Raw genomic sequence first — 26,665 nt, forward strand, 5'->3', positions numbered from 1 at the left:
ACTCTTAATCAGCAGGGTATCCATGGTAACCATAGCCATAACCATAAGCGGTGAGACATGCACTAGCACGTGTTCACCTATAGAGGGAGTCCTCTAATGTAAAACAATCTACTATGGGGGTTGGGGTTTTGTTCTTTTAAAATAACTTCTAGATTTTCAATACAACCAAGTGTTTGAAGCAAATGGAAAGTGCACTATAAATAGTATAAACAGGTAGTGAATTTGAGATCACAATAGTGTGTGACATTTATTTGTTTACTTTTCCATGGCACAAACTCATTTTACAGAAAAAGACAAAGAATTGAGCCGAGGAACATTACTTTGCTCAGCAGTATGTTTAGACGGTGTTTAACAGTTGTTTTAAACATTAAAGCAAATCGTTTTATTATTCAATATGATGACTTTTATTGGGCAAAAGTGAACACCATTTCCTTGAAGGCCATCGCAACAGTAACTAGTTCAGAAAAAACAGCAAACGCGCCTAATGACCATGATTTCTCAATTCAAATTGTCTGCATTTGTTTGGTGCTTTATATGCATTCTGTATAATCGTTTTCAACTTTCAAATAAATATGTGACTATGACATGCTTACAAGCAGAACTAGTTTTAATCTAGAAACTGTTAAAATAAAGTATTGGTTGTATCTATAAAAAAACTAATACTGATGTGTACAAATAAATACAGAGTGGATACCAACTTAACATATTATATGAAAATTAATGAATATAGGTGGGGGCAGGATAGTGTACGAAGTCTCCCAGCTGAAAGGTTGTGGGTTCCTTCTTTGAGCATGAGGCTGGACCTTGCTCTTTCAATACCTGTATTCACTTTAAATAGTTTTGTGTACTACTATATGCCTAATATAACATACATAGCTGAATACCATGTTACTAATTTTTTTAAAGAAACCTATGAAAAAGTAATCTGTGCGATACTGCATAGTGGAATAGTCTAACCAGGATGACAGCTGTGATCTAAGATGAGTTAGCGAACATCCTAATTCTCCAAGCCATTGTTAAAAAGCAGTGCGATGGGAGAGAACGCTAAATGTAAAGGTTTATAGTGTCGACGATAAATAGTGTTTTGAAACCAATCCCTTACTTTCATCTAAATACCTGTGGAAACTTCTTTGAAATGTGTTGATAGTTAACAACTACTAAAAAAAATCCCCTATCCATGTTGGAATGTTGTGGACAAGGAATACGTCATAGATCCTGTGATGTAGCCTCACACACCGAGGCTGTCGACGCTGCACGTCAGACATTATTGGCTTTGTTGCAGTGGGCCGGGGGCGTGCTGCGCTGCCGGGCCACCGGGACGGGGGGGTAACTGTTTCTGCTGCCCTTTTCCTTGTCCCCCGTGGACGCCGTACTCCCCATCCTCTGCATCTTCCCGTGCTCCTCCCTCATAAACAGCTCCACCATCAGGATCTTCTCCTTGTGGATCTGCATGCTGATGTCTTTGGGGATGTCTGGAATCAGCCAGTCCACCACGTCGCTCATCAGCATCACCACGTTCTGGGGGAAGAGGGCATGGGGTGTGTGAAGGAGGGGTTGGTGGTGGTGGTGGTGGTGGTGAGACGAAGGGAATGCAAACATAAACCTGAAGAACTCTGCACTTCCAACTGCATTTGGGGGGGGGGGGTCAGTAACCAGTAACGTAAAGCCTGTTTCAGCAGGATAACTTCTGCCAAGGAGAAATGTTGTCACACACATTAATCTTCTGCTCAATCTTCATTTTATTTGAATGCCTTCATCTGGTTTGCGAAACATGGGAAGTTCTGGATGTATCAATTATCAAACAAAGATACAATCAATGTTTTGTTAATTTTGTATACTTTGTCTGCGATAGAGTGATAGGATGCTATGTCCCGTCCTCTCTCTCCTCTCTCATCCTCTTCTGCTCTCCTCTACTTTTCTATGGTCCTCTTCTTATCTCCTTTTCACTCACCTCCTCTCCTCTCCTGGACTCATGCTTTCTCCTATATATTTGTGGATAACTATGAAGGCTGTATCTATATATGGGGCTGTGTTGAGAATTTTACCTGAAATACAATGACAAAAGCCAGTCTTGCAGCCAGGACAGCCCAGAACTCCTTGGAGATCTCATAAGGAGTGGTGGACCATGGTGGTTCCCTGTAGTCTTTGTACCTGCAGAACAACAATGTGTGATCTAGTTAACCTCCAATGAGGCCAACGTTAAGTGATGCTTAGCATGACGTGACTCTATGACAAACTTCCCCTTACCTGCAAATGTCAACCGCATAACCCAAATGCAGAGGATCCATCGGTTCCTTGCCATCCTGGAAGTGGCTGACATTAAAATAGGAGAGGGTGTGGTTCACAAAGCCATACATGGAGCCGTCAGGACTGTACGTGTACTGGTAAACCAGCCGGGGGATGAAGTCCGATGTAAAGGAAATGACAAAGGCCTGGTGGGTCCAGATGAAGACAAACACACAGAGAGAATAATGAAGCCCACACAAATAGTACAAAATAAAACATACTTAATACTTTACATAAATGTATATCGAGATGGTTAATTAAAAAATTGCAGTTGATTGTTGATTTATTTTCTTCTATGAAATTAAACATTATCATTTCATGTTCCAACAATACAATAAATTGGTGAAAACTATGCCAGATCATCCAAATCATCCAAAAAGAAGAAAATAAATTTTTTTCTAATTTCTGGACTTAAGATCAAATTGCTACTGTGTTATGTGTTTCAACCTAAAGATAGTAAACACAATTAGTATGTTTGTATACAAAATGTTGGCAGACATGTATGTCGATATAATTATTAATTACTTACATTTATGATGACAGCAACCTTTGCTACTCCTTTAAGTAAGTTGTACCATATACCTACAAAAACACAATGAATAACAACAAAAAGTATTGAATCTGATACCGTAGAAGACATTTTATGGTAATGGTGGCTTTAAATACATTTCAAATTTGCCATAGCTTCATGGCAACAACAACCCAAAAGCATTCACAACACTATTGTGTTCCATTCCTTTAAAAACTCTGCTATAATGACATTGTACAACGATAACACGATTACCATTTGGGCAGTGTAAGTTAAGTTACATTAACTTGGTAAATAAGGGCCCAATTTAATGCCAATTGCAATCTGCGATTGGACATACAAGAATCCTTCAATAGAAATGGATCAGCCCATCCCACCAAGTCGGATGGGCAGCGACAGTTATCCAAATATTCATGGTTTACATGTACATACAACAATGCAGAAGATATAGGAACATGTTAACATACATACATACATACATACAGCAGACATTGGTATCCAAAGTGACAGTGACTAATTTGAAAGGAAGCCAAACTGATGCTTGCTTGCTTTGATGCGTTCCTATCGTAACAAATACCACTTTCTTTTAGTCTTCTCGTGTGGGTTAATGGACATGCTTTACCCACCAATGTCTTTGGCTCTGGCTGCCACTGGCCGCTGGAGTTCACCAACAAACTTCTTGGCATCAAGACGGATCTCGATGATATTGTTGAGCAGAGCGAAGAGCGGAGCGAGAGGAAACGACGCCACAAACAACGTCACGAAACCAAACTGAATGACTGCAGGGAGACAATGACACATAGAGAACAGAGGACATTCACATGTGTTCATATCAAAAACCAAACAGTAATATTTGATAAATAATATAAAAATATTGCTATAATATTATTACAATTATGATCATAACTGATATGATGAGCATTTCTTTTGCACCAATCAAGTATAATCAACCATCTATAAACCGCATGTGAAAGAGTCCTCCAATTGAGGCGTTAAAACGGGTTAAATGTCCAATCGGACTCCACCCTCAAATACTGGAGAAATGTGAGCTTCTGACACAATGCCAACCATGTAGCCAGCTGTCTCTGAGACTGTCCTGGCATAACCTTCCTTGCACTCCGCTCCGTAGCCTTCAAATAACCAGCGGTAGTGTATCTTATTTTAATAAATTTAAGGACAAGAATTTAAATATTCAGTTGACAAAAATCTTCCAAAGAAACACTATATAATTAGTTTCACACCATAACAATGGGTTGAAATCCCTTTTTTGTTTTTGCCACCCACAACATTTCATAGTCACTGCCAGCACCCTAGTTTCCCAGACTGTTGGTATTGTAAGTAGAAGAGGAACAGTGCTGTCACTGTGTAATTCTGAAGACCATTCTTCTATAACCCAGATTTTCTCCAATGCTGGCAACTAGGAGCAGGTCCTGGCTCCTGAGCTCGTCTTGAGACTGGGGGAGCCGTCTGGGAGTGAGGGTTCCTTCAGTCTCCAAAAATATTCAAGGGTCTCGACTCTCACCGGGTCAAATTATGTCACATGGCTTCAATCAGCCAGTGTCCAAGAACCTCAGGTTCACACGCACTCTCCTGAGAGTCGGTCTCTGAGGAACAGCTGAGCAAGTCCATCATCCAACACACGTCGGTGCTGATATATAACAGGGCCAGGACGAATCCGTGTCTGCCCCTACATTCAGCACCTCGACTGCATCAATATGACACCCTCCTGAACACTTCCTTTTAGCACCAGTGGATATCTATATATATATATATATATATATATATACCTCTCCGTGAACCATCACCGTATCGTGGTGGGGAGGTTTGTGTGTTCAGGTGAACCTGAGAGCTATGTTGTCTGGAGCTTCGTGCTCCTGTAAGGGTTTCCCTTGGCAAACTGGTCTTGGGAGAGGGAACAGACTAAGAATGGTTCAACCACTGCCTTGTGGCCCGAGAGGGGGAAGGATAAGGGAGCACACCCCAACAGAAAAGCAACCTCTAGGAAGGCCAATCCCCCGCCTAATGGTCAAACTTTGATTACAGAAACACTGAACGATACATCTAACACCTTAGAATTGTGAGAAAGAGGACCTTCCACGGGAAGAAGGAGGAAGCCTTGTGGTCAAAGCCGACAGGAAGCCTCAAGGCGGAAGCTTCTTAACCCTAAATCTATCACAAAGATCGGAACATGGAATGCTCAATGCATATCTCAGGAAAAGCGCAGACCATCGCGAATGAAAGGAAGGCATATGGCATCCATATACTTGGAATTGCCAAAGCCAGGTGGAAGGAAGCAGGACAAACACAGCTTTCATCAGGAGAATCAATCATATACTCTAGACACACGGGAGATAATGCTGTTCACTCAGATGGGGTGGCAATCATGTTATCAAATCAAAAAGCCCAGAAGACCCTGTTAGGATGGGAACCAGTGAGCCCCAGGATCATTATGGCCAAATTCAAGTCCTCACATAAGCACATCGCTGTTAACATCATCCAGTGCTACGCACCCACCAATGAAGCAGAGGAGGAGGCAAAAGAAGATTTCTACCAAAGCCTAGAGGAAACCATGAGAAAATGTAAAGAGAAGGATCTCACCATTTTAATGGGGGATTTGAATGCAAAGGTTGGCAGCGATGGCACCGGCTTTGAACAAGTGATGGGAAAGCATGGCCTTGGAGTGATGAAGGAAAATGGAGAACTCTTTGCCAACCACTGTGCTAACAGTCAGCACCTTGAGATCCCCCCCAGTACCTCAATGGGTAAGCGCTACAATGTATCACTACTCACCATCAAAGATAAACAAGCAGACTTCCAAATAGAACTTAGGAACCGCTTCATAGCACTACAAGAAATGGAAGAGGAACCCAGAACAATCTAAAAACACTGATAGAGTGTCATTGATAATAACAATAACAATAATACGTCTTAGAACAGTTGCTGATATGTTTTATTTATCTTAATTTATTATTTAAGTATTTTTGTATGGGAAACATAGCCTACATGTTTTTATTTAGTATTTTCGTATTTATTGTTTCTTATATAGGGTATTTTATTTTATTGAGTTGTAATTGTTTGACAAATTACCAACTCTTTTTTTTGTCTCTAAAACTCTAAAACTTTATTGCACAGGACAGACTCAAGTATCCCGTCGTCGTCTCCTTCGCACATTAGTATCGCGCCAGGCTGGTGACATATACAGTAATACAGTGTTTATATAGCCAATAAGTATTTATTTATTGATTCTTTATAGTTTATTTGATGCTAGTGCCTAATGGTGATTTTAATTTGACTGTTTAATGTCCTAGAAACTGATGACAATATCGAGTGTTGAATAATCTCAATGACTTATGGTGGTTGTAGGCTACTGTATGTGACAGTGAGTGTGGTGGTGGTAGGACGGGTGTGGAAGAGGCTAGGAGGGAATCACAGTATACCCACTACAAAAAACTAGACTACACCACTGGGCCTGTGAAATATCTGTCGGGCCCAAGAAGAGAAAACACCAGGAGTGGCTCTCACCCTGATCAGAATAGAGGAAAGGAGGAAACTTATGGATGTATTAAACAATATCAAAACAACAGGCGCAATGGGATCCAGTGGACCCTGTTTACACAACTGGACGACCTAGACTTCGCAGATGATATTGCATTACTGTCCCAAAACCACCAACAAATGCAAGAGAAATTGAGAGAGGTAGAACAGAAGGCAGCTGAGACAGGTCTCCACATTAGCACACAGAAGACAAAGGCCAAAACAAAGACGCTGGCCAGCTTGACGGTTAACCACCAACCACTAGAGGAAGTCAACTCCTTCATTTACCTGGGAAGTGAGGTAGCGAGTAATGGCGGATCAGAAGGGGATGTAAAGAGGAGAATAGGCAAGGCAAGATCTGCATTTGGCATGATGGGGGCCATATGGAGAGCAAGCAACATCTCACTCAAGACCAAACTACAGCTATTCAACTCAAGCATAAAAACTATACTCCTCTACGGATCTGAGACGTGGAAAACAACTACGAACCTCCTGAACAAGCTACAAGTCTTCACCAACTACTGCCTCAGACATATTCTTAACATCAGATGGCCTGATAAAATAAAGAACGAAGAGCATATATAGTGCCTGGAATCTTTGTATAACCCTCATTCTCATAAAAAGTTGTATAATGCTATCCATATTGCACATATAATATCATTTGATTCTGTGTGCATGTGCGCGAGATACTGACTCATTTCCATATACTCAGGTGTTAGGCCAGCGAATGGTTCCAGGAAGTGGTCTATCTCGTATCGCTGCAGCCTCTTCTGCCTTTCCTCTTCCTGGAAGGCCTGACGCTTTGATCGAATGTAGCGTATCAGCTTCTTTATCTTGCTGTGTAACACACAAGCACAAGCACAATCAGGCTTTTTGCACAGGAGATGGTGCAGGCATTATTTTTGTGTACTGTGTTCTGATTTTAATCAACAAAGTAGATATGATATGATCTTCGAGATATGTCCCTACGTAAGTATGCAACTTTCGTTGTAACGATCACAATTTTTTCACTTCATTTCATTATCTTCATTTGATTGATTGATTGATTTTGTGTTGTGTTATAAATGCTAATGGGACTGACTTTAATACTGATTTGCAGTTAATAATGTATAATTATTAAATAACAGCCAGCAGGAGCAAGAAAATTAGGAAAATAAAATGGAATGAGCTGGAATAAAGTGTTGCACTATCTACAGTCACCCACACACGGTTTAGATGCCCAGTCAACAGTGACTACTCACGGTACTCCAATCTCAAACAGATTGTTCTGTATCAGTTGTTTCCCTAGCATGGTGATGCTCAGCTGAATACACAGCTCCATCAGGCAGCCCCCATGGGCACACTGGAATAGGAATGGGCAACAGTCGAGCAGTTACTACAGATTAATCTCCTATTACCGTCAGCACGGTACACACATTTGATTTGTTCAGCAATCTGTTGAGTGGCAGAGTCACCCGGTTTAATATAATATATGTCTGTATTGTTATTTTCTGACAATGTCTGCAATTCCACTTTGCAGACAAAAATGTGTTGGTTTGTTCTGTTCTGTTTGGCAAGGGTTCTGGATTGTATGATTATAATGACTTGTATTTTAGTTTGATGCATTAATATATATTTATAAAATGGTTGTTATGAGCAAGTCAAATTCTTACCTCTTCCATTCTGTATGACTCAAACACATACAAGTAGCTACCCGGTCTGCCAACTAGCCTAGGGTAAAAATAACAAAACAGATGGTTATAGGGTAGCAGTATGAGTCATTATAATTTTAACTACAGATCTTGAAAAGCATGTAAAGTAAAAATTAAGATATTATAGCTACATAGCATGCATTCACATGTGAGTCATATTTGCTATGTATTCATTGCCAATGTAATGTAATTAGACTTAGTTAGTTTGACTTAGATTAGTCTATGGAAATCCTTCAAATAACATGGCAGTAGTCTCACTTTGCAAATGTTTGAACAGTCCACAATAGTTGGCCTATTTTTAGCTTATATTATATGAAACTATGGCAATATGTGGAAATGTCTTTATGTGAGAATATACAACCCTTTATACATATTTCTTTAATTGGAAACGTATCTCAAACAGTCCAATAACAAACTGCTTGCACATTTTCAAATGGGAAAGAAGTTCAGTTGTTATTGTTAACAGGGGATTAGAATATATGTCATTATAATATATAATAATTATTATAATTTTAATATAAAAGGTAATTTAAATGTCACATCACACAAGGAATCATAAATTGCTTAAAAGTCAAGAAAACAACTAAGAGTTTACAGAGAGAACATAGTATAGCTGTTGCTAGGGAACACACCTTCCCCTGAAGAAAGCAATGTAGATGATTGGAGTGAATGCATTGACGAACTTCAGGATAAACGTTTTGAAGATAAGCCGCTGCTCAAAACTCTTGTCTGTCTTTGGAACCTCTGAAAAAAATACAAGTAAGCTTAATTTATTGTTGGAGAGAAATAATATATGATTTACAGTACTGCTGTTCATGCTTATTCACCTTGCATCAGCCATCTAGCAACACACACATGCAGACACACACGAAGACACAGGCACACACACACACACACACACACACACACACACGCCCTTCCTGTCATGGTGAAAAAGCCCCTCCACACAGTCCCCCCATGGTCCTACCCACCTAGCACAGTGAGCCAGCGGGCCACAGCCCCGTACACCTCATCCAGGATGAGGATGACCACCAGGTTGAGGATGGCCGCGGTGGTCTTGACGGTCAAGCGGACGTGGCTGCGTGTGATGGGGTTGGAGCTCATGTGCAGTGCTGCCTTGGTGGAGATACGGTAGAGGATCACACCAAAGACTATGGCGAATGTCACGCCAATCTGATGGAAACAGAGAGCGGAAGCACAATGATGTGTTATTTGGTGATAATAGGCAAATGTTATGATGATATGCTGATTGTTAATATATTCCCACAGCGGTGATCACTTTGTAATTTAGTATTTTAATGAACGTATAAGGAACAATGCAGGGGTAGTTAGGATGCCTAGTAATAGTATTTAACAAATGGAATTAAACATAAATCACTAGGTTTGTGCGTGGATGCAATAGTGTATAGATGCAACACATTTTTTTTATACATACTACGTAGTTGCTACAATACTGGTTTATGCTTCATCCCTAAACCTTAATTCTATGTCGGACAAATCCTTGGCTAAACAAATACAATCCATACCGTAGAATACAGTAATCTCAAAGCAGACTTGATAACATTCTTTTGTGTGTTTTCTCACCATTAGAAGCATCATCACCAGGTTGGTCATGTAGGCGGGCATCCGGTCTCGACATGTCAGCTTCTCCTCCTCGGCCTGAAAACATGACAAAATACATTGTTAGGATTATGAAGATTCATTGTTTTATTTATAAAGCGCTAGAAGTATTGTACACACTTGCATAGAAGTAGTACTATACAAGGACTTCGGAATTACCTTTTTCTGTGATCCTTGCTCTTTCTTCTGGGACTTCTGCATGACCCGTAGTTCATACTCTGCCCTTGGGTGGTCCTGATGTAGGCATGCAGCAAAGTAAAGACATAGAGTCAATTATAACATCCTGGCCTTTTTTGGTTGACACATTTCACGACATTTGTTGTTATATTACTGCACACTGAATGTGCAGATTGTGTGACACCAATCAGAGGCCAAGCATGCAAACTGAATACAAAATTATTAGTTATAGTTATATTATAGTTTTGCCCACTCTTAATATTGTGCTTTTTAAAATATACACATGGTGTCATGAGTCAGAAATGAGAAAATGGTAAAAGGGTTAATTGCTGTAACCCAGTAATGATAAACTCCAACAGACTGCATTTCCAAATGAAACAAATCAATACTTATTGATGCCAATCAACCCTGAAGTAAGATATTGCTGGGCTTCAGTCAAATAACCTTTGTGCATAAAATTATCCGGTGCAGAAGCATGGTAGTCATGGAAACAAAACTGATTGTCAACACATTGTCCATTCTGAATGCAAAAAAATACTGTGACAGCTTTTTGGAAGAAAAAAAGCTGCCTGTCACAGGATTTTTTTGCATTCAGAATGGACAATGTAGTCATGTCTAGCTACTTATCATCCCTGTTTTTGATTGATCAAACATTATGTAAGCTTCAATGGATTACATTTTTAGTGACAGTTTTGTTTTCATAGACACATGAAGAGAAATACATTTCATGCAGCTTCAGAGTAGCTGAAGGCGATAGAAAACAAGCTTTCTCAGCATGATAGTGGATAGTGAGAACATGGGAAAATCACAAAGCTTGTTAATCAGGACTTACTTGTAGTAGTAAAAGTATACAGAGAGATTGCAAAAGTGTAGAAAAAAAAGGTATAAAAATACAGAAAGAAGAACTTGTCAAGTTAGAGGTAACTTAAATTTCAGGAAAAAACTTAAGGATATACAATAGGATATATATATATAAAATAGAAAACAACATGTAGTGATTTCGGCTTGTTGTATCTTTTGAACTCAGAGTGTTTCCGTGTCACATTTTCGTTGATTCGTTAACCCTAAAATGATACAAGCATAGGCATTTCCCTTTCCACACGTTGATAAGGGACCACTGCTATAATTTGAGCCATGCAGTTATATTCCTGTTGTGAGCCCATTTGGGGTGCACATCTTAATGGTGCAAAACAATCAAATTAAAACTAGAATCCCGAGACTCAATGTTTTCAAATAGTTCAGTGTGTTCAGTGTAACGCCAGCACCCCAGTCTTAAGTCCAAGCTTTTAAAGTTTGTCATTTGGTTTGGTGGATAGACCATATCAACCTACCAACACAATCATCACACCTTTGTGAATTTAAGGGGCTGCTTGATGCTAATTATGCAAACAACAAGGACCACTGTAGTCATGATGATTGTTCAATTTTTGATCTGGTTCAAAATACCCATTGGGTAGTTATTTTATTTCTAATTATATCCCTAAAAAACATTGTTAATCATGGTCTAAAGCAGACCCATCTTAAATCAATGTTTCAGACCTGGCTAGACCCATCTTAAATCAATTATTCAGACCCAGCTAGACTCAGCTTAAATAAATAAAAAATAAATAAATCCAGACCCAGCTAGACCTATATTACTTAGCTAGACCCAGCTTAATTCAATGCTCCAGACACAGTTTGACCCATCTTATCAATGTTATCTGACTGTAAACATTGTGACAGCTTTTTTAGTAGAATTTGTCATAACAAGAGAAGAAACATTCTGATGGCTAGTCACATATGGCTACTAAACCATCACAAGACTATGTTTTCATTTTCGATCATTATAATAATAAAATCAACAAAGATAATAATAAACATAAGAATGATTGCAATAGACTATTAGCTTCAGAATCAGACTTCAGAACAGTTCCTTGTGAGTATAGAATGCAGATAGAGAGATAAGCTTGAGCAAACAAGGATTTGAAGGAGATCACTGGAAAATAAAGACGAAGAAAATCTGAAGAATCTCTTGAGTGAATATAAAGGAATGGTACAAACCTTAAGGTCTTCCTGGAAAGAAATAAACACACCAAAATGAACACACAAAACAAATCAATGAGAACAAGTATTACAAGAGGGATGGGAAAAGAGAGACAGAATGGGAGGGATCTACTGGGAGATGGGGAGAACCTGTTGGTCATTCTTTTTTTATTTGTTTATTACCACTCAGGTAAATCTCATTAGTTTTAACTTTAAAGTTGTAATTATTTCAAATGAAATGAGCTTCAATGAAGTAACCATCCACAAAATCTTCCTTAAGCTGCTTTGGATAAAGTCACCATCCTTATCCTCTTTCCGAAGATGCATTGATGACATCACAATCCACAGACTCTTCCTGAAGCTGCTAGTCTTGACGTCACCATCCACAGCCTCTTCCTGAAGATAGTTGTGATGACGTCACCATCCACAGCCTCTTTCTGAAGCTGCTTCTGATGATGTCACCATCCTCAGCCTCTTCCTGAAGCTGATTCAGATGACATCAACATCCACAGCCTCTTCCTGAAGCTGCTTCTGATGATGTCACCATCCTCAGCCTCTTCCTGAAGCTGATTCAGATGACATCAACATCCACAGCCTCTTCCTGAAGCTGCTTCTGATGATGTCACCATCCTCAGTGGCGGCTGGGAGGAACTTGTGCTTCCCCAATCCCTGAAGCAGGTGAAGCTATGGGTGAGGTGGGATGGGGGGCTGTTGGGTATCATCTGGGGAACCACTGGTACTCTTTGGCTGGTGGACATGTGTATACACATGTAGAAGAGATGCCTGAGGTGCTCTTGGTCCAAAAAGGTGAGGCTGGTCAGTCCTCTCTTGCCTCATACATATACATGGCATATTTGTGTAGCAGTTCACAAGAAGTCCACTCATGTCCAATGCAACGCAACGTTTGGCTTGAACTCAGAAAAAGTTCCCAGAAAGTGTGGCTGGAATGCATGCAGTAAACTCTACCTAGACAGAAACCTCTGTGGAGCTGTGTGGTACAACCCAGTACTGGGTTTGGTAAAACAAATGGCAAGTCTGCAAGGTTAAGCACACCTTAAATAACCAGACCTTTAAATCATGCATTCAGTTCAAATACACAATTAACAAGCGGTGGAAGTTAATGACACTTATTTCCTGTCTATTCTATTTGCTGACTTTCTCCATCTTACTTTGTGGATGATTATCACACGCATGGGGAGTAAGCTAAGTGAGGGAAGCCCAGTCAGAGCTGTGACTCACCTCTTCCTCCTCAAAGCCAGTCAGGTCCCACTCGTAATTCAACCTCATCTGTCTCCTCTTCCAGTGCTCCATAAACATGGCAGCTAGACAACACATAATACAATAACACTATTCACTTACAAAACCTTAAACTGTACACATGAAACGGTTTAAAAAAGTTTTTGCTTACATAAAGTTCACGGCCGTGTAAGAGTTCACTTGAACATAGGGTCTGTTAAGTAGAGATCGAATTGAAGAGACAGAAGGCAGATTAGGAGTTTTAACTGAAAAAACACAACAGAAACTAGACTGAAACTGAGAAACATACTATTAAAAAAATTGATCAGGAGCTGGAATAAAATATAATATTGTAAAATATGGGTCATATGGCTCATTGAACATGTATGAATTGAATTGCTTCTGTGCTGAGATTGTGCCCGGGAGAGACGGCAGGGGTGAAGGGTGCCGTGTGTCGACCCCTCCAAAGGCATGCCGAGGCAGAGCATGCTGCTCTGATTCCTGGACGAGGGTCTACAATATCCTGTTTCAGGCTTAAGGGCTTAGCATACACAACACCTTCCCATGATAGCCTGATACTTAAAGGTGATGTATGCTTCCGCAAAGTAAAGTAGTCCAAATGTTCAGCGGCAAAATAAGGTGTTAGTCGTGGATATTAAGCCAAATATGAAAAATGGGCAGACTATGGGTGAATATATTTCTTTTTTGGAACATGAAGGATTTTCGGACTATTCCTGGGTCCTGCTTGCAGCACATAGTTAGTGTGACGTTAGCAGAAGGTTGAAGGTGTATTTCTGCAGTCTTACAAGCACAGAAAAGAGTAAAAACATCAGAACCAGAGACAACTTAATAAAGCTGTTGTGTCGCATCCATAAGATCAACCCCTGGCAGAAGTCCTCGTGGTGAGGAGGATGTGTAAGAATGCTTTTTTGTTCTGCTTATTTCCGACAGCCTGTTTTACTACACTTACAAGTAGCCAAGTCTGGCTTGTGGGTTGTATTTCCAAAGACGCTTAAAAAAATACCCTTAAAACAAAATGGCATTCAGTTTTTTGCTTTAGCAAAAACCTTCTAATCAGTTTTCTTAAAACATGCTCATGTTGAGCAGTCACAATGCACTCTGCCACCAAAGTTAACCGCCTGCCGTTATCTTCGGTCTAACAGTTATCTTCGGTCTTACATCAGTCACAGATGATCTTTCTTGCTGATTTCTACCTTCTGACTAAGGCAATATGTTTGTTTGTTTTAAGCATGTGGGAAAACAAAGTTGGTTACATAATAGTCTAAAAGTTAATTACTTGCTAAGCTACACATATATTGTTGTGTTTTTACTTAATTTAGCATGATGATACTGCCCACCAATGGACGCCACCAAAAACAACCATAGGTTGCTATATTAAGCCCTTTTTAATCGAATGGAATGTTCTATCTCTATTATGATTCTTAACATTTCACACTGCACATTGCTGCTTCATTAGCCCTGTTCAGACTCGCTGCTATAGGTAGAGTTGCAAGCAGTGAGTTCTTAGGGAGGGCTTGTGGCTATTTTCAATGCTAAAAAAACTGCTTGTAATGCCAGCATGCCTCTCACCCACCCTTCCATCTATACCAGCCAACCCCCAGAAAACTGGCAGGACAGAGGTAAGCTAAGCTATCTGGGATGGTTCCGGCAGTCATAGCTCAATGAGTTTTTTTTTGATGGACTAGCAAGGCTTGTGAAACTTAGAAAACAAGTGTTAATAGTCGGCACAACATTCAGTACATATATATGACCAATCACTGTGGCAACATTTGTAATGGATCAACCTAGAGTATATTGGCTTTACTGAATCAGAAGGGTAAAATTATTCAACACTTTATCAATACGAATGCCTGGCTGTAGACCCTTCACACAGAGGTGTCATCGAAGGACAAACACAGCTGTTGCCTATCACACCAATTATGGGTCTGCTACTTTTATTGGGTCACTGGCATTAGTCTTATCTTAACTAGTTTAGTCTACTACCCGTGCTGTACCCCTGGTACATAAGAAGAGCAGACACAGCGTTAAGTCTTGAGTGACACCTGTTCTGGTCCTCTGGGAAGATGTTCAAATGGTTCAAATAGCAAATTCAAGACTTTTTTCAGTGCCTCACTTTGAGTTTGAACACATGTTTCTATGATAAACAAAAACTTAAATATCCAGAAATGAATAAATAAAAGCGAGGGACGGATCCGAACTTCCGACATCCGTCTGGCATTAATATTAACAGAACCGGAGTAACGTTTATAACTTTCCTTCCTTGGAATATCGCCCAACCTGCAACTTACCACTGATTGGTCAGTCCACTATTTGGGTTTTAAAGTGGGTTTTAACGGGCGTGAGGTCAGACTTGATCTTCAGTGAGAATCTGAACCGTGGCTCTCATGCAGGATCATTCCGTGCACATTTCCCTAAACATGTAAACAACAGAGTTCTCACCCCAAAGGGCCATGAAGATGGAGAAGAAGACGGTGGCCGGGTTGTCGAACAGATAGCTGGCTCTGGCTGTCCCACATGCGGTGCTCAGCTTCCAGTAGCTGCAGGCTTTGTCACATAAAGGACACATGGTGATGTTGTTCTTGGGGTGGCAGATCTCCATGCTGAAAGCAGAAAAAAAAGATAGTAACAATATAGCGGTGTTATATTAATATGTATTATGAAGATATCTAAAGTTATGGGATGGTCAATAACATCAACGTATGATTATTCATTTGTTCATTTTTTGTTTTTATTCTAAGGGGGAAAAGTACATCTGCTATACATTGTACTATTTAATTCATAAAGAGGAGTAAAGTGCTGGAACTGGGATATTAACACCAAACCTTGAGTGTGTGCATCAGTGATTTTGTGTGAATGTGTGTGTGCGTACATTGTAAACGCAAGTGTTAGTGTGTGTGTGTGTGTGTGTGTGTGTGTGCGTGTGCATGTGCATGTGTGCATGCGTGGGAGTATCCTGCAGGTTGATGGAAAGCAGAGCGGATGGAGAACAGACCCGGGGCGATGACAGCTTATTCCTCAAATGTTTGTTTCTCTGTCCCTTTCCTTCTAGATTTTGTCTGCTTCCACTCTCACCTTTTTTGTCATGCAGTCTCATTTCACCATTTCTTTATCCAACCCCTGCTGTGCTTCTCTACTACCTGATTTAATTTTGAACGGCCTTCTAGATATAGCTAAATGAAAATGTGTTATCTGTGTTCCTGGATCCTTTTAAAAGATAGAAAAAGGCGGAATAGAGTAAAGTATACATATCATAACATTCCAAAGATAACAAATTCTATGAAATGGTAAAAAATATATGCAAACTTAGAAACAGACAATCTTCAATCATATGTATTATGTATACGATATTATTCCATTTGTAAAACTACCCAGCTGATAAAGGTCCCTGCTGGCAATAGCACAGTGACAAACTGGAATATCAAAAAAAGGAAGGATAGATGACAGAAGATATTTACACTTCACTCATGATGAGCAAAACAATGATTTATGAATACAGAAAAATTAAGCGTGCTGTCCCTGGGTGACCCGGCGAACAAAGTAAAAGAGGATGTTCTTCTGACCTTGGTATATTGTCATCCACGGTAGCGCATCCGTACAGGAAGACGATGACTCCAACCACGGAAGCAGGGATAAGCATCTGCGTGTACAGACCGAGCCACGCAAAATACAGACCGATCTTCTCACCAAAGTATTTTCTAGAAGAGAGAACAGGAGACCCAATGTAGTTTATTACAACATATCTTCCAGATATGACATATCTTCCAGAGATGCAGTTGGACAAACGATAGGCTTTATCGCAATATCGCTGTCCTTTGATTCAGGGTTCTCACCGTACGAGACCAATGGGTTGGTATTTGTAGAAGACACTGTAGCTTGCCCACTCCTCATACAAGAGCTGAAGGGATTGAAATCATGTTAATTTGTGTTATTTTGAACATCTCTCCCTGTCCTTAACTGTCCTCTATACAGAATAACAGTCAACTTCAAATAAACCACTATTATAATGTACATTCCCTTTTCCAGGGTCAATGCCTTTTACATCTCCCCTTTTTAACTAGATTACGTTAACCTAGATAGGTTTTTTACAGTTGTTGTTTTTTACATTGTTGTTCATTCATAATTGTTGAAATGTTGGCCTTCTCTAGACAAAGTGTAATGTTTTCTTATCACTTGCTCACTGCGTTATTCAAACTCAGAACATGTGCATGTATTATCTGTAATTATACATTTGCAATGATTTTACCTTCCTGTCGTTGGGCTCTGCATGTTCTCCACTGACGTCTCCCTGGAAACAGGAAACAAGGTCCATCTATTGGCTGAGCTTTGTTGAAGCTGCTCAGTATACTTTGTTGTAATTCCACTGTGTAGATTTAGTCTAATGATTCTCATGCATTCAAATCAATAGCAATGGCATCAGTTAAACAGATGCATGAGAACCATGAGACTCCATTCAAACACCATTTAACGACAGCAAATTGCTGATTGCAGCTTTAATATTCATTGAAGTTGCTACTGTCACACTTATCCCTTTGTTTTGATAAATGGAAATGAATATAGAGGATCTATATCTCTGGAAGCTTCTTACATCGTGAAGGGGGTATGCGGCCGTGTAGACTCCACTGCAGAGCAGACTGGTTAATCCTTAAGGACAATACAATAACACAAATGTTAAGCAGTGTAAAACAGCAATGTGTTATCTGAAAGAACAAATTTTAAGGTTGCACTAGTCAAAGTTTAGATTTCTGCACCTCTCACATTGTGTTACTGTAATTAAATAGAACAGACACCACAACCATTAGGATTTTTCTCCAACTGCTAGTGCAATACAGCTTGTAGCATAGGCAGGTTCAACTCCCACCTACTGTCCTATGCGTCATGTGATTCATTCTCTTCTTCAACACACCCTCCTGTCTCACAAACGCCCCCTCGAAACATGTAAAAGGTTGAAAGAAGACTGACCCATGCTGTACTTGGCCTTTGTGCATCTGGTTCGTTTCAACACCTCGAAGACCTGTCATTGTAAATAAATATTACCTTCAGTGTTTAATTCATGAACAGAATACGTGTTATAGGTATAGCTTTCAATTATATTTAAGATTTACCAAAGTTTCCCTTGACTTTATTTTTCTTTCATAAATCCAAGTCACTTAAATGTGTTAACCTTATTCAATAGACCACAATTGCTGTATTATAACTATTACTAGCTGCAAGTGACTAAGAGGACGTTCACATATTGCGACCTCTGTCCATGAACAAGTCTTATCTGATTGTATTTAATGGCAAGCTGCTCTCCATAGAGGTGCCACATTGGTGATTTTAAACTAGTTAACTATCACCAATTACACTAGTGTTTTCAATAATGGAATCAACTTTATCTAATAGATAGATAATATATATAATAATAAGAAGCATTACAATACAATACTGTACTTACTATTGAACTTCTCGTTCTACTGTCAAAGAATGAGTCTTTGTCTGACAGGTTGAAACTGTAAATAAAATACACACACGCGCACACACACACACGGACACACATACAAATACACCCACACCCAAACACACAGACACACACACACACACACACACACACACACACACACACACACACACACACACACACACACACACACACACACACACATAAACACACAGGGCTGACAAAGTTTAAATAAAAAGTTATTATTCTAATATTCTACTATAGGCCTTTATTACAGAGGTGTTATAGTATAGGGGAAAACAGGTGTAGCTCATTAAGTTAATTATGGGTCTGTACAATTAACGTAATGAGATACATCTGTGGTTGCCCCAACTATTCCACCTCTATGATAAAGGATTATTCCTTCTATTAGAGAGCATAGCGTGACTTTTGTCAAAATTAGAATAACAGATAATTACATAAAACACATCCTAGAACATAATCTAACTAGCCAAAAGAGTAAAAGGCATCATAGCCTACTAGGTGTGTCAAAGGACAGATATAGGAGGTGTTAATAGAATATTACTTTCCCTATTTTTGGCTTCAGGACTACAGAACAAGATGGTCCCCAAACACAGACTACAATCCCCACAAGCAGTCAGAAAGGGGCGGTATACAAAGTTGTATGCTCTATATCTGATATGGGGAATAGTAGTTCATTCTACATCTATTACAGATGTATATTATAGTATATATATCTCTATATATATATCCATACACCAATTGTGGGGCTAGATTATTTTTAAGTTTAAGTTAAGATCTGGTAACTCCATCAAATTGAGAATTACTTCATATTTTCATCAAATGATAGTTTTACTGGCAACAATAACAACTGCCCTAGTATAGTAAACATGAGCACTTACAGATGCTGTTTCTCTCGGGAGAATGTGTAGGAAAGGTGCCTGATGTTCTTGGTTTTGTGTTCCTCCACACTTGGGTGGAGAGGCTCTAACACCTTACTGATCAGAGAGTTGATCTTCTCCACCACACTACTGGACTGCTTCATAGCGTACATCTAGAAGGTTCCAAACACAAAAGACAAATTTGTTCAATCAATGACGGGTTGGAGGACTCGTCTGCTTTGTATTGTGATTATAGACTAACACCAAGTGTGCTTTGAAGTACACTCAAGAACCGTGTTCATGACAACAACAGAGGTTAAAACACATGTTAGAGCAACAACAACAACAGCAGAGGGGTTAAAACACATGTTAGAGCAACAACAGAGAGGTTAAAAGACATGTTAGAGCAACAACAGAGAGGTTAAAAGACATGTTAGAGCAACAACAGAGAGGTTAAAACACATGTAAAGGGACATAAAACACATGTTAGAGCAACATAAAAGACATGTTAGAGCAACATAAGACACATGTAAGAGGGGTTAAAAACAACATAGGTTATGTAGAACACCAAGAAAGTAGAACCTTACTTTCTTGGTTGGCATCTTTAGCTTCATGAACTCCGCCTCCCGACAGAGAACGTTCCACGGAGCGTGGATCTTTAAAAAGCCCACCCCCGGGGTCTTACCCTGGGACACACTCGTTATCAGGATTGATTGATTGATTTTATGATGAATGCACATTCAACAATAGTAGTACAAATACATTTACCCTCACACTTTTTTCACAGAGGTTTCGTCTTAGCATAAACATTGGGTCTGCTAGTTTTATGTACCAGTGCAAAGGTAGTAGACTTATCTTTACTAGTTTAGTCTACTACCCTAGCACAGGAAATGAGCAAACCTGTGTTTGTCCTACGAGGAGGCCTCTGTGAAAAGGGTCTATTGGAGTGATCTCTGATGGGAATGAGTATAGGAGAACATATAGGTCAATGCCATGAAGTGGTGTGTAGGACACATACTGCATATGGCCATAGTTCTTCTGGATGCACCAAGTCAATTTCCCCTCACCAGGACTCTTTCCAATCAGATATCAGTCCAATAGACTGATATCTATATTTATAACATACGTAGAATATTTCTTATGCAATGGTTGCTTCCTATAATATAAACACTACACAGATTGTATCCTGTCATTTAACAGTAATCTGACTTTTAAGTGTAAATCGTTAAAGAGGCCGATCTACCCATCTGTGCAATGCTATCTGTGATGACAATGTGTTAAAGGAAATATCAAAGTAATTGGGCCAAAAATATCTCAAGTTTTATTTTATGCAGATTGCTGAGGAGTATTAGAATATAGTTGAATATTCATATTTTTATGAAGTCTTGGTGTTTTCTGTACTCCCAATTCAAAAATATTGTTTTTAAGAAGTGAATTAGACTTGCAGGTGCAACATATAGTTAAATACATGGTATAAATTAATAATAATAACACACACACACACACACACACACACACACACACACACACACACACACACACACACACACACACACACACTCACACACACCCCTTTCCCTCCTATAGGCACAACACAATGTATCCATCCATTGTTGCAGCTACATCTACACCAGGCTGAAACAGCTGATATCAGCTGCACAGCCAGCTGATCCCTCCCTTCTGCAGACTGGGTAGGCCTCTGTGCTGGACAGGGCAGCATGTGAAATCCTATCGTTTGTAATTCTGGACTTCAACCAAAAACGAGCTCTAAGGCAAGCTACTCCAATGAGTTGGATTTCTTTCCGATGTGTGCCACTATTACATTTTGAAACTCAGTTATTGGACTTTGTTCAGAGTAGACCATTTGCAAATTTTGATGATAATAAAATATGACATATGTATGCAGGGTTCAAATCTGCTCCAATATTTGACATCAAACTGATTTGTATTTCCTACAGTGACGAGCCTGTCAATGAGTTTAGCGATAAACCGACTAAACAAACTCAACCTTTATAAAGTAATATGTCATCAAAAAGCAATAGCAGACACATGCTGCTTCACAAAACATTTCACCACATCCTATTTCCGAATGCTCCTTCAATTTAACCTCAAGGGAGTGCGTCATTTATTTACTTTGAATCACTGTACCTCTTCGACTGTCGCCTTCTTCAACTGCCTACAACCCAAGGGACTCATAAGGAGACCCAGGAGATTCATGAAGCGCTACGTGCACAGAACCATTCAACGTTTTCACGGCTCCACTCACGTCCTCATCCTTCTCCAGCTCCAGGCCCATGTCTAGAAGGTTCTTCTCAAACTCCTCCCTCCTGCGTCGCTTATCGTCCTCCTGCTCGTCCCAGCTCGGCGTCCCAGCTAGGCCCTTCTCCTCGTCCGCGGTCTCAGGGCGAGGAGCAGGTTGAGGAGGAGGAGGAGGAGGAGGAGGAGGAGGAGGAGATGGGTACCCGGCCCTCTCTGTCTGGCGGCTGCCCCTGGGTCGCTTGTCCTGCCCCCCGGGGCGGGCCCCGATGAGGGTTCCGCGACGCAGACTGCGGGCCAGGGGGTTGTCGGTGAGCAGCCGCGAGGTGGTCCGGGCGTGGCGAGCCCCGCTGGGCCGCTTCACGTGGTAGGTGAGAACGTAGTCGACACGGCGCTGGCCGTCCTGGAAGTAGAGGCCGTAGTGACACTGCGTGTTCTCCTCCGGGGTCAGGGTCTTCAGTAGCTGGCAGAGACACGGACCAACCACAGACATTTAGGACGGGAAACAGCAGCGGAGGCAGCCACGTGGATATGACATGTGTTTGTGTGTGTGTATGTGTTTGTGTGTGTGTGTGTGTGTGTTTGTGCCTTTGCGTGTGTGGGTGTGTGTATGCCTTTGTGTGTGTGTGTGTGTGTGCCTTTGTTTCTGTGTGTATGTGTGTGTGTGTGTGTGTGTGTGTGTGTTTGCCTGTATGTGTGTGTGCCTTTGTGTGTGTATGTGTGCCTTTGTGTGTGCCTTTGTGTGTGTATGTGTGTGTGTGTGTGTGTGTGTGTGTGTGTGTGTGTGTGTGTGTGTATGTGATGGGGATTTTCGGTTGCGTGGTTCTCTTTGTTTTTAAGTGTGCAGGATTTAGGACATGTGCTACATGAGTCACATGTATACATGCATGTGCGATGGCAGAGTGTGTGTGCAATCCACCCAGTTAAAGTCAAACAAAAAATAATCCACGGTCTGTTTAACTTCAGCAATGGAATATTATGTTATTCACATAATATGCAAGTCTTATTGCAATATTGCACCAATTCACATTATGGCAACGTTAAAGAAATGAGTATGCTGTCATGATTGAAGCAGAAAATAAACCCAAAAGGAAAACTGGCTGCTTTCCAACACTTTTCACCACATCCTCTTACTTATAGCTCATGCACTATATCCTCAAGCAGTTGGTCGGTAAACAGACCAGTGGTACAACGACAGGGACACGTCTGGCTAGTACTGACAAATGCCTTACAGGTTTTAATGATGCATAATGAATGTCCATAAAGACAAAGCAATAACACAGGCATTTTCACAGCCCGCAAGAATGTGGTAATGATAACATACAAAATGGATATCCTGTGTATGTTTGTAACAATGTAAGTTAAATGATCGGAAATGTGTACATATTAACCTGTTTGTGTATACATGTTTTGCTAAGGGTTTCCGCCTATTTTTCAACAGGACTTTGAATGAAATACCACCTTATTATCTAAAGAATGGAAAATGTTGACTCCTTTGCAACTTACATATCACAGGACAATAGTGCATTAATTGCCCCAGCAATAGGACTCAAACTCAATCTCACTTGAAGACTAGAAAGCTTATGAACAGCTCTGCTGCAGAGATGTCTGTACTAACCAGTAGATCACTAGGAGCTGAATCAGCAAAGCACATTTCACCAGCCTGCTCTTTTCTTTCGGTTTTGTACTTGCAAGATTGTTTATTCAAATGCCATAACTCATGTAGGACAAGATTCCTGGTCTGCCGTTTGACATTTCACACAGAGCTCTGACACCAGCTGAGGCCCCCCCCTAATTTGGAAGACGCCATTAGTGAGGCAAAAAAAAGGGGGTCTGTAAATAAAAACACATCTTATTTAGCAGTGGTAGTAAAGTTGGAATCTTAATGACTAAGATGTAGTCCTGAGCTATGACTAGGAGTCATGTTTCATTGCTCTACAGAATGTTTATACTGGAGATAACCAGGCCACCCTTTTGACTAGTCTATTTATACGGTAAAGCCAAATGGAGCCTACATTCCCACAGTTGGAGGTTTTGCCAAAGAATCTCTTAAAAACATAATTTTCTGATAAAACCCATGCCTATCATTTCCTATTGAATATTGTGTCCCTCTACATATGTCGCTCACTGTGTTGTATGGGGCAACACTACCATGAGTCAAATTTGTATTAATAATGCATTATTTTATCTAGTATTTGAATGTAATCATCCCTTATTGACAATATTTTGTCATCATGTTAGTAAAAGGTCAATTCTCCCAGCTTGCAAAACGAAATGGTGGTGATGGGTTTTTCATTAGTTTTTTACCAATTGTCTGTAAATAGACTGATGTGTCCTAATATAATGGAGTTATAACTAGTTATAACTAAAAACAAACAAGTAAAAACAAATACTTTGCTGCCTCCTTGATCCCAATTTAAGTGATTGCTCTCCCCTCTTTGCAAGAGGAAATGGCATATTTTAAAGGATTTCAATTTGAATTGCCATTGAGCAAATTCTTGTATTCAAAGAGTAATCATAATAAATTAGTTAGTGGTTAATAATCACATAAGCCTAGACATACCATTAAAGTAATAATACACCCTTAAACACTAAGATATAGTTATCAATGGTCTATTGGTGAAGTACAGTGCAGACAGGACCTATTTTTCATGTTAAATATTGTACTTTATCGTTATATGCAATTTGTTACTCGTTATCAGCTCCAGTGTGTTACTTTCCTACATTACCCAGAATGTCCTTCACCTCCCCTTCTCAACATCAGGAGGCAACACTCTATTACATTTATAAATTGAATACATGAATCAAATGTACTACACAACATGCATAACAGGCTTTATTATGAATTGTAAAGGAGCAGAACAGAGTCAATGGGCTGGGTTAACAGTGCCCAGCACGGCGTTTCCCTCTCGAACCAGGCCATACCTCAGCAGTTGTACGGAGATCATAGCCACGCCCCAAGTGTGCAAAGCCGAAGTTCATTCTGGATTTACGAGGCTACTGGCCTGGCCAAAACGCCTGTGTGTGTGTTCCCTCTCTTTCCACTTACGGTGCAATTTCCCGGCATGTTATACGCAGTGAGACACAACCCCTGATTTAAACTGATCTAATGCCCCGCTCAGGATTCCATTCGGCACACCTCAAATCACTGCAAGGTGTGCCGAATACTTAAGGGTAATGCTACAGCGATTTGAAGACATCCACTCCTTTTAAACTACTGCAGCAGTGTCTCCATTTGACATCTACAGACATCGAGGTTAGACATCACCTATAGACGTTTTGTGTGTTAAAAGTGTCAAAGGCTATGTTAATCTATTATTTAAACACAACATTATTGGTGGGGTATTGTTTATTTTGAAGGGGGAGGGGCGATGGGGTATCTCTCCTTCTAAAGTGTAATTTAGTGAATGTTAACATGCAAGCTCACTGCTCATCCTGCTCCTATAGTCTTCTGCTTTGTATTTTCCCATCCACTCCTAATACTGCTGTCTTTTAATGGAGTATCATTTGCCAGCTCAAAACCAACTTCTCACTCTCAATACAGGGCTCTCCCACAGGGGTCTTTAAGTTAACCTGTTTTGACACTCACTTTAAACTTGCCGTGGAATATGACGTCTTGAAGAAAATGTGGAGGCTGTGGTTGGGGGGCTGGGGGACAGCCAGAAGTCTCTTCTCCCTCCTCTGCCATGTTCCCATTACAGCTAACAGAGTAATAGAGGAATAAACACGCACGCAGGGGGCAACGGGAACTGCTGTCACACTGAATGCTTCACTTCTTTTCCGGGGGGGTTATAGTTCTTTCTTTATCACCCTGTATCTCCTTCACATGGTATGTCAATGGCAGAAGAATTAGCTGTCTCCTGTGCCTTCTTGCGTTTGTGGCTCCTACATCCGTTTGGGCTTTACCCGGTCTTATGGTTCCGTCTGTGCTCTAGAAGTGGGTGTGCTACAGAGCCCAGTCTCGTTACTTGAGAAGCGGTCTTTGGAGCCAAAATCTAAACTTAGACAACGATAAAGCCATGATATACATGAGGTGCACTCTCCCCCATCTCTCTCTCTCTTATGCACTCTTTCTCTCCCTCTCTCTCCCTTTCTCTCTCTCTCTCTATCTTGCATGCTCTCTCTCTTTCTCCATCTCATGCTCTCTCTCTCTATCTCTCGCTCGCTCTCTCTCTAACTGCAAAAATCAACTGGATACAAATGTCTTCATTTCCATGTCTTTCAGTCTCCTCATTACTATCTCCACTTCCTTTTTTCATTCTTCTCACTGCCTCTGTCTGTGCCAGAGACAGCTAATCACTGCAAGGTCAAAGTTAAGATTCATTACATGTCTGATAAAGTAAACATGGCTCAGGGAACACAAACATTTGCCAAGAGCCCTCTCACACAGACCAGGATGATTTAACACTGGTCGCTGGGCGGTTGTGTGTTGCCAGGTTGTTGTCGATATTGTCACAAACAATGATGACAGTATGAATTGCATTTCTATAATTCATCTACTGTGTGTGTGAGATGTGTGCAATGTTGTTGAAATAATCTGTTCTGGATATATATATATATAAAATGCAATTAAAATAAGTAATACAGTCAATAAAATGCTCAGATTTGATTCAACACCTTGGGTGTTGGGTTTATTGGGTGTATAAACTAAGAAGAAAAGCAAATTATATAACTATATAATGTTTATCAGTACAATTATACAATAACAGTCCTACATCTTTTATCTTATTACGTAAAAGATAGACAAATACATAGATCCAATTGAGAGGACCCAAGTGAAGGCTCTGTGGTATTTGTTATTTTTTAATCAACCAATGTAAGACTTTAATTTTGAAGTTAATTTTGGCCACTATCTCTCCTCTTTCATGTCATTCCAGGAAACTGCCTCAGATAATTGTTTACTTTGTGGGCCTGGAGACCCAGAAACTGTCTACGCAGTCTCTCATTCCATCTTGACACTTGAATTGCCAGAGTC

General features: G+C 40.2%; 1 protein-coding gene across 2 annotated transcripts in view; it reads right to left on the reverse strand.

Moving 5' to 3' along the window:
- Positions 1-217: 217 nt before the first annotated feature.
- The window catches only part of ano1b (anoctamin 1, calcium activated chloride channel b), a 32,055-nt gene continuing 5,607 nt past the window's right edge, over positions 218-26,665 (reverse strand). Inside the window, exons 1-24 of one of the 2 annotated variants that reach the window (XM_084477058.1) lie at positions 25,280-25,613; positions 21,701-22,153; positions 20,022-20,120; positions 19,456-19,607; positions 18,551-18,605; positions 18,076-18,127; positions 17,702-17,757; positions 17,360-17,401; positions 16,947-17,011; positions 16,677-16,811; positions 15,556-15,716; positions 13,099-13,181; positions 9,820-9,894; positions 9,625-9,699; positions 9,012-9,213; positions 8,673-8,784; positions 8,002-8,059; positions 7,591-7,691; positions 7,044-7,186; positions 3,442-3,594; positions 2,816-2,868; positions 2,248-2,432; positions 2,046-2,151; positions 218-1,518 (exon numbers count right to left, since the gene is read on the reverse strand). In XM_084477058.1, coding sequence (XP_084333184.1) covers positions 1,258-1,518; positions 2,046-2,151; positions 2,248-2,432; positions 2,816-2,868; positions 3,442-3,594; positions 7,044-7,186; positions 7,591-7,691; positions 8,002-8,059; positions 8,673-8,784; positions 9,012-9,213; positions 9,625-9,699; positions 9,820-9,894; positions 13,099-13,181; positions 15,556-15,716; positions 16,677-16,811; positions 16,947-17,011; positions 17,360-17,401; positions 17,702-17,757; positions 18,076-18,127; positions 18,551-18,605; positions 19,456-19,607; positions 20,022-20,120; positions 21,701-22,153; positions 25,280-25,378 — 2,976 coding nt within the window. In that variant the 5' untranslated portion in view covers positions 25,379-25,613 and the 3' untranslated portion in view covers positions 218-1,257. Of the gene's footprint in view, positions 1,519-2,045; positions 2,152-2,247; positions 2,433-2,815; positions 2,869-3,441; positions 3,595-7,043; positions 7,187-7,590; positions 7,692-8,001; positions 8,060-8,672; positions 8,785-9,011; positions 9,214-9,624; positions 9,700-9,819; positions 9,895-13,098; positions 13,182-15,555; positions 15,717-16,676; positions 16,812-16,946; positions 17,012-17,359; positions 17,402-17,701; positions 17,758-18,075; positions 18,128-18,550; positions 18,606-19,455; positions 19,608-20,021; positions 20,121-21,700; positions 22,154-25,279; positions 25,614-26,665 lie in introns of those variants that run through there. The other variant, XM_084477059.1, reaches the window with a different exon arrangement.

The sequence above is a fragment of the Micromesistius poutassou genome, assembly GCF_964030765.1.
Source record: "Micromesistius poutassou genome assembly, chromosome: 13".
In the NCBI taxonomy this organism is placed as follows: domain Eukaryota; kingdom Metazoa; phylum Chordata; class Actinopteri; order Gadiformes; family Gadidae; genus Micromesistius; species Micromesistius poutassou.